The following is a 9240-nucleotide window of genomic DNA, read 5'->3' on the forward strand; positions in this document are numbered from 1 at the left end:
ATAGGGTGATTTGTAATGGTATTATGGTGCATGTGTTAATGGTGTTAGGCATGTATAAGCTTTGTAAAGCTATGTTGATTTGATTCACTTTGATGCCTTACCAAGTTACGTTGTTTTGGTAGCTTTAAAGTTTTTGTTTATATGGTTCTCTTAGCATGTTCATGATGGTTTGAAAATTTTTACTTGAGACATGTTTTAGTTCATATTTGAACTAGGTTAGTATGTATGGAAATGACAATGTTAACATGTATAGGATAAATATGTAAATGGTAATTCAATATGTTTGTACCTTGATGTTTATGTATGGTTGATGGACTTATAATGCTTGTTTAAGTAAGTCCTTTTGGTCATTTTTAATGATAGATGTGTATGACATTTTGGTACAAGATGTTGGCTTGAAAATGGTTAATTATGAGGTCTTTATGCATGGAATTAGGTAATGTTCACATGTTTTGGTAAATGTTGTCTTGTTATAATTGTGGTGCCTTTGAATGACATATTCATTAGTTGATTTAGGGTCATGAAATGGCAAATCTATGTATGTTTAAATGATGTTTTGGTGCTTTGAAAGTGTGCATAATTGGTCTAAATGTTCATGCATGGAATGGTGTTGAAATGGTTTGATTTTAGGTAAATTTGGTTGCACACGGCCATGTGTCATCTGACGATTTCATTAGGATACAAGTCACTGAGTTACACAAGTGAGGACATGGCCTGGCCATACAGCCGTGTGACCCCTAGTGTCAAATTTTGTTACTTTTTCCCAAATTTTCTAAATTATTTCAAATTGGTCCCAAATTATTTCTAAGTTATTTTTTGCGCCTTGAGGTCTCGATTTAGGGACAGTATGCATGTGAATGTATGGTTTATGATATTATTAAGTTATTGAATGTTATCAAGTTTAAATGTTTTCGATTGTACGGTAATGCTTCGTAACCCTATTCTAGTGATAAAAATGGGTTAGGGGTGTTACATTTTCACTCTACATGGATGGAAACATCAAGAAAATTTGGGTCATAATGCAATTAATTTAATCCAATTTATTCTAATGTAATTGATGAACAAGTCTGGCAAGCATTTGGGTCATCAACCCGTCCAAATAAGGGAAAAGGAAGCCCAATTTAGCAAAGGCATTTGGGCAGTTTAAAATTCACTTTTGGGAAATTTATTCGGAGTTCCTTACACTTGCAAAACATTCAGAAATCAACCCTTAACAAATACCCTTGAAACCTTCCACCACCTTGCTTGATTCAAGCATGATTTCATGCATGAATAAAGCAACCAACAACCACTCCCCTTCACAATACATGGCTGGCCATGGGAAAGAGAAACCTAAGGGATTTCAAAACTATTTTTAGCAAACCTACTAGGCATCCTTCAAGTATAAATAGACTCATTCATTCCACTATTCAACCATCCCTCATTTCATCCTTTAACACACATTCATCCATTCTCTCATTTCTCTCTAACTTTCATTCTTTTCCTTTCCTTTTTCAACCATCCTGTTTCCCTATTTAGCTAAGTAATTCCTAGAAAAAAACTTTCTCTTGGTCAGTCACCTTGAGGAGTAGTTTGTAAAGGAGCAACTGTTAGAATTGGAGGAAGCCTCCACGATCATGCTTTCAATTAAAATGATGCATGTATTTCATTCATTAAAATAATATTGAATGCATTAGAATTAGTTGAGATATCCTAGCCAGACAATGGTTAATGAACACAATAATTGAAATATGCATGCTTAATTTAGATCCTGATCCGATTAAATTAAAGGCTCGTAATAACTCGAGACAACTCTATTACCTTGCATAACTTTTAGAGTTGTGTGATTAATTTGTTTCAAATCTGATCCATCTGTGTTACTTCACATAGACTTTAAGAAACACTTAGTTAAATATGATCATGGTAGTATGCATATTTTTTTAAGTAAAAGATTCCAAAAGGATTTAATATTGGTTTCAAAAAGTTCATAAAAGATCGAGTTGCCATGGATGATTTTCCAGAACATAATGAGCATGATAAAAATGAACCAAGTTAAATAATGTAATTATTCTAGCCTATTCATATTTTCGTTGTTAGAATCTTGTGAATTATGTTACTAAATCCATCTCATTCATCACACTTAGTTTAATTTGCATTAGGGATCACTTTGCATCTAGTCATTTATTTTTACACCCAACACTCAAAATTATTGTGTTTTTTCTCACCAAATTGTTGAATATTAATTTTATAAAATATTGATTAACATATATAGTCCCTGTGGAGACAATAACTCTTATACTTACTTATTACTTGATAACAACTTTGTACATTCGCACAAACCCCGCGTTACAATAATCATCTTATAATTTTTTTTTAATTTTAAATCGAGCTAACTCAATCGACAACATCTCATAATTTTTAGGGTAAACTACACCCATGGTCACTTTTGTTTATCTCATATTACATTTTAGTCATTTATGTTTGAATTGTTACGTTTTAGTCACTTACATTATCATGTTGTAACATTTTAGTCACTGAGCCGTTAATTGTCGTTAACGGTATAACGATAAGCTGATGTGGCATATTAAATCATCATTTTAAATAAAAATTTTGGGTTAAATCATAATATTTGTCCCTATATATATTTTTGTTTTGAGCAATTTAATTTTTTTTCTTTTATGTTCTTTTAACTTTTTTATTTTCTATTCTCTTCTGTTTCTCCCTCTATGTTCCTATATCTCCATTTCTTTTAACGTATTAAGAAGTTAAATTGACAATGAAAAAAGAAGCAGGAAGTCAAAAGCCATCATTGCTTATAACCAAAACCCATAAAACCCATGCCATCTACTAAGTGTTAAAACCTTCCACCACCACCCATTATCTTCATTTCATCCACTAACACTTCACCACTACCATGATCTCCTCTCGAAAACATCTAAAGCAATCCCCAACTTTTGGACTACCCAAGATCGAATTTCCATCACCAGCCATTAGATCAACTCAATTTTCTAATATGTTCTCCTCACCAATACCTCCTTCTTAATTGTTAGGATCAATAAGAAAGTTGTCGGAGTACTCGAACCCCTTGACCTAAATCTAACCACTCTATTTTTCTCCATTTCTCTCGCTTTATTTACACTATTTTTCTTCGTTGCAAGTCTAATATTTGTCTCTATGTATTTTTTCAGGACTTATTAATTGTTGTTTACTTGGATTTTTGATTGATTTGAACATGAGTTTATTTGGTGAGGGGATGATATTGTTGGATTTGCTATGGATGAGGCCATGGTAGTGGTGGATGTGTTAGTGGATGAAATGAAGATGACGGGTGGTGGTGGAGGGTTTTGATAGTTGGCATATGGTATGGGTTTTAGTTATAGGCAATGATGGCTTTTGACTTCCTGCTTTTTTTTTTCACTGCCAATTCGACTTCCTAATACGTTAAAAGAAATGGAGAAAATAGGAAAACAGTGGGAGAAGTAGAAGAGAATGAAAAAGAAAAAGAAAGTTAAAAGAACATAAAAGAAAAAAAATAAATTGCTCAAAATGAAAAAAATATAAGAACCAATTATATAATTTAACTGAAAATTTTTGTTTGAAATAATAATTTAATTAGCCACGTCAACTTATCATTATAACGTTAATTTCAATGACTAAAATATTACAATATAATAATTAAAGGAATTAAATCGTAATATTTTAAATATAAATAATTAAATATAACCTAAAATAAACAAAAATGAGAATTGTTATAATTTAACTAATTTTTAAATATAAACTTATTAATAATTTACTCTACTGTAGTTTACCTAAGAAATTTATTCTAGAACACCGAAGGACTACATATTTGACGTATATAACCGATTTCCATCCAACTTCTTCATTGACCTCACCTCGTCGTTGAAGCGAAAGCTTATCTCTTTTCGTCTCTGAATCTGATCAATCAACACCTGAAAAGGAAAACTTACAAACAACTACTACTAGTCTACTACCCAGGTACTTTAAAGTGTATAGTAATAATATGAATTAATTGATCAAACCCTAGTAGTGCTGACTCCTCACTGGCTTTGCTGATCATTTGGAACAGCACTAGAAGCAGCTCGTAGCCAGCCATGGATGAAGAGTACGATGTCATAGTTCTAGGAACTGGTCTCAAGGAATGCATCCTCAGCGGTCTTCTTTCTGTTGACGGACTCAAGGTCTTCTTTATCTTTTTCTTGATGTTTACCTTCTGCAAACAAATGTTTCCAATCTTCTTTTCCTTATTCTGGTCCTAGATCTTGATGAATACATCTCAGATTTGTGTAAGGATCTGCTTGATCTGGGTGCATCTAAGATATGTGCAAGGATCTGTTGGATCTCGTTGCCTTTGGTTATGCACCTTAGATTTGTGTAAGGATCTGTTGGATCTCGTTTCCTTCAATTAAGGCAAATAGCACGCGGGCCTATGCCTGTCTTCCCGTTTCTCTCCTCATCCTTTTCCCGCAACGTTAGTTCTCTAGGCGCCTTTGATTAAGGCAAGGATATGTTTAATTTTCACTACTTTGCTGCAAATAGGATTTATTCCCCCTAAAATCTTTAGTCCTTTAGTAAACGCCTAAACGGTAGCTGCAGTGATGCAATTATACTGGAAAAAAAACCAATTTAATCTAATCACGGGATGCCAACTATTGACATGCCCCATGTCAAATGTGAAAAATTGGTTCGTATGATCCTGCTTTTATAATTAATAATCGGAACTCATGTTCTGGAAGATGGTTACCACAGCTGCTTTGACAGTTCGATTAAAATCTTTGTATCATTTACGTTCTAACCATCCTCAATTGCTTACATGACTAACCTTGCCTGGCTTTTTAACTGTAGAATTCTTGACAATGTTTATACCAAGGTAAAGCAAGTCTTCTAGATAAGCTTTGTTCTGTAAATGCCTTTAAAATGCAACTTGTTTATCCTATGAAGTTGATTCCGAATTAGAAAAAGTCTCTTGTTTCTTTCTTTCTGAAACAACATTCTTTACAAAATGATGCTATATATTTTTATTATATTATTTTGTTTTTTTTATTTGATTTGGTATTGTTCATCTTGCTTCTAGGTTCTGCATATGGATAGGAATGATTACTATGGAGGAGAGTCTACATCACTCAACCTCATTCAGGTTCCATTTTCTGCAAAGCCCAAATTCTTAGCTAATCCTTTCGTTTGTTTTCCATTTTCTATTTATTGATTAACGTCTTCAAATTATTGGTTGGTAGCTCTGGAAGAAGTTTAGAGGAAATGATAAGCCTCCTGCTCATTTGGGCTCTAGCAGAGATTATAATGTGGACATGGTCCCTAAGGTGATTTGTCCCCTTAACTTTATGCTGCTTTTCTTCTTTTGCATCCAATATGCTAACATTTTGTTATTGTTTGCGCTAGTTTATGATGGCAAATGGCACTCTTGTGCGTGTTCTTATTCATACGGATGTTACAAAGTATCTTTACTTCAAAGCTGTGGATGGTAGCTATGTTTTCAATAAAGGGAAGGTAGAATACCTCCTTTGGGCATTTCAGTTTGTCTCTGTTTGGGCTTCAAAATTATATATTTTGACAATTACCCTCTATTTTTTTTGGTTTCTACCCATTGTAATAGGTTCATAAGGTGCCAGCGACTGACATGGAGGCACTCAAGTCTCCACTTATGGGAATATTTGAGAAGCGTCGTGCACGGAAGTTCTTCATATATGTTCAAGATTATGATGCAAAGGATTCTAAAACTCACGAGGGAATGGACTTGACAAGGGTGTCAACTAGGGCACTAATTGCGTAAGGGCCTTTTTCCACTTTATCTAGTCTCCTCTGTCTGTTCCTGTCTTTGGGTATGGTGGGCTAGTATGCACTCACAAAACCTAAGATATTTTCATATGTTTTCTCTCCTTTTAATTAGGCACTCTTTTGGTTTGGAGTAGAGATATCCAATCGTATTTTTTCCCCTTCCCATTTTTCATTTGGACCTGCATCTTTTCTGGACTGCTGCTGCCCTTATCTGCTTGGCACTAACCCTTAGATAATAGAGCAACCTAAGCCATCTTGCATGTCTGAAGGTTTTACTCTTTTTGACAGGAAATATGGGCTTGATGATAACACTGTGGACTTCATTGGTCATGCATTGGCACTTCACAGAGATGACCGCTACCTGGATGAACCTGCATTGGATACTGTAAAAAGGATGAAGGTGAGTGGTGCCTTGAGTTTGTGGTTTATGCTTGATTGAAATTTCAGCATTATTAGTTATGGCCTAAATTAGTTCTCTGTTATTTTATAGCTTTATGCGGAGTCTCTTGCCCGTTTTCAAGGTGGATCTCCATACATATATCCACTGTATGGATTAGGCGAGCTGCCTCAGGTTCTTATCACACACACGCACATTCTCTCTCAAGTTTATTTCAACTGCTATGTAGTATAGTGTGAACTTGTTATATTTTTCTGAAATATCTCAGGCTTTTGCACGGCTTAGTGCTGTTTATGGTGGAACATATATGTTGAATAAACCCGAGTGCAAGGTATGTAGCATTGGTTGTTAGATGTTTAATCTCTCTTCATGCTATTGATGGTTTTCATGAAATTTCTGTGGATGGGATACTTTATATTTGCGTCATTGTGTATTTCCAGGTGGAGTATGACGATGAAGGCAAAGTTTGTGGTGTCACATCTGAAGGTGAAACTGCCAGGTGTAAGAAAGTTGTTTGCGACCCTTCCTACTTGCCAAACAAGGTAGTACCATACTATGCTTTTTCTTTACTTAAGCATTATCTCAATCGGACCCATGGTCTTATGAAGTTCTTCACCTCCATATATTTTAAAGAATGTTGAAGAAAAAACGTTCTCAACGGGTTAACACTCAAAACATTTCATTTTCATGCTGAACCTTTTCTTAGTTGCAGTTGATCTTGGATATCCTCTTCCTATGAGAAGGATGAGATTTCCATAAAACTTGGCCCAGATAAATGAAATTGGCTTGTAATCACCATTTTTCAGGAATGCTTTTAGCAAGACAAAATTCTTCTGTTTTCACTGTCTTATTTTGAATCAAATCAAACCTAGATGCTATGCATTTATGGAAATGATTGCAAAATCTAATTCTGTAGTGGCTTATTTCTGGACTAGTAAAAATGAGGTAGAAGTTGGCTATCTAATGATTCTCATGAATTTGTGTCTACTTGAACAGGTTAGGAAGATCGGCAAGGTTGCTAGGGCAATTGCTATTATGAGTCACCCAATTCCAAACACCAATGATTCTCATTCTGTGCAGATTATCCTGCCACAAAAGCAGTTGGGTCGTAAATCGGATATGTAAGTTCTTATTGGATTTTTTCTTAATAGGAAACTATATTTAAAGTCAAATATGGGTGGGTCTCAAAGATTACCATTTATGAATGTTTTCATTTGATTGCACGGATTTATATCCGGCACATTCTTGTCCCTGGTATCCTTGATTCTGTTATAGTGTCCCTTCATAAGGCTCTTGGAACAAATAAAGAGAACATTTGTTTCTTTTCTTCATTGTTTTGGGCTTATTTCCTAGGATTGGACCCAGAAAACAAATTTTATTGTTAGATGTTTTAATTACAAGGATTTATAGCTGCTGTTTTTCCCTTGTTTGCTTTGGGAACTGTTCTTTGGATTTAATATTCCAAGAAGAAGGTCAGGAATAATTCAACTTTAGGTTTGTTGTTTTGGAGCTGAGCTTCTGATAATGTTCTGGAAGTATGATCTTCTGAGAGAAATTTGATTTGAAGTCTATGGAAAATTGGAAATGTTTTCTTGCGGGGAAAAATGAAGTTTCAAGAGGGTATATTTCATGAAGTGCGTTGGTAATATAAACATTGTGAGATGGCCTGCTTACTTTATACCCAGTGTTGCTGTACATCCAAACACTTCACAAGCACCTTCTGATAGACTAAACCATGAAAAAAATGAAAGGCTTATATTTGTAAACTTAACTTGGGGCAATTTGAGGGACGGGCCTCGAGAAGTTGAAGATCTCTCATTGCTCTGATCATGATTTCTTTTTGCTGCGCTTTTGTTTTTAATCTAATTTTAGGATTGTTGTGTGTCTGAGCAGGTATGTCTTCTGTTGTTCATATTCTCACAATGTTGCTCCAAAGGGCAAATTCATTGCATTTGTTTCAACAGAGGCCGAGACAGATCACCCTGAGAGTGAACTAAAGCCTGGAATTGACCTTCTAGGTCCCGTTGATGAGATATTCTTTGATATCTATGACAGATATGAACCAGTCAACGAACCTTCTCTTGACAATTGTTTCATATCAACAGTGAGTCTTTAGTTCTAGTTTGTTTAAGTGGTCTATTTTCTTTCTGCTCAGAATAATTGTGACTGAATGCTAATCGCTATCTGGTTATCTTTGACAGAGTTATGATGCTACAACACATTTTGAATCAACTGTCAGTGATGTACTTAACATGTATACCATGATAACTGGAAAGGTAAGCTTTGGTTCATTTTGGTTGTCATTGTTTCCTGTCTATGACCAATCTATTTAGTCCCATTTAAAAAATTAATTGTTTAGATTTCATTCAATCTGGACAGTTTCTGGACTTGGAGTTTCTAGACTAATGCCAAGTCAATCAAATATTTTTGAGCAGGTTCTTGACCTCAGTGTGGATTTGAGTGCTGCTAGTGCTGCTGAAGAATAATTACCCTGAAGCATGGTATTTGCCAATGCTTGTGCTTGTTTAAGCTTCTTAACAGTGTTGAATGTTGCTGGTGGGATTTATATCTATTACACCATGTTTTTTTTACTACTCAAGACACTATATTTAATGATTTGATGATATTTAAACGTTTGTTGGAGCTCTGTGTTTTTAGATGAAATACATGAAAACGTCTCTGCTAAGCCTATTTTAAATGACGACTTGCTGCCTGCTTGCTCGGGTGTCATTCATGACAGGAAGCCATTGTAGCATTTGCAATTGCATTTGAATGGATGGGTGCTTTATTGTAGAGAAACAGACCTTTGGTTTAAGGTAGAATTCTGAGAACAGTTTGGTTTCTAGCAAGCAGGGCAGTAACACCATATTCCAACATTATATTATTTGAGACTGGTAGTGGAGGAGTTCACTAACTTCATACTCCAGCATTACATTTGATATACTGGTAGTAGAGCATTATATTATTTGATATATATACCGTTAGTGGTGGAATTCATTTATATTGGTACAAAATTGGTTCAATTTTATATATTTTCGTAATTTTTTTATGAT

The 9240-nt window shown here is 34.7% G+C and overlaps 1 protein-coding gene across 1 annotated transcript; it reads left to right on the plus strand.

The window, feature by feature from the left end:
• The first annotated feature begins 3779 nt into the window (after positions 1-3779).
• Positions 3780-8830, plus strand: LOC107939685 (guanosine nucleotide diphosphate dissociation inhibitor 2). Its single transcript, XM_016873051.2, has 14 exons — positions 3780-3975; positions 4067-4178; positions 5072-5134; positions 5232-5315; positions 5395-5502; positions 5609-5781; positions 6079-6190; positions 6281-6361; positions 6456-6518; positions 6628-6729; positions 7184-7308; positions 8081-8291; positions 8389-8463; positions 8623-8830. The coding sequence occupies exons 2-14, from the start codon at positions 4092-4094 to the stop codon at positions 8671-8673; spliced, it is 1335 nt and encodes a 444-aa protein (XP_016728540.2). The 5' UTR covers positions 3780-3975; positions 4067-4091; the 3' UTR covers positions 8674-8830.
• Positions 8831-9240: the final 410 nt, after the last annotated feature.

Source organism: Gossypium hirsutum, chromosome A01, assembly GCF_007990345.1.
Source record: "Gossypium hirsutum isolate 1008001.06 chromosome A01, Gossypium_hirsutum_v2.1, whole genome shotgun sequence".
NCBI lineage: Eukaryota > Viridiplantae > Streptophyta > Magnoliopsida > Malvales > Malvaceae > Gossypium > Gossypium hirsutum.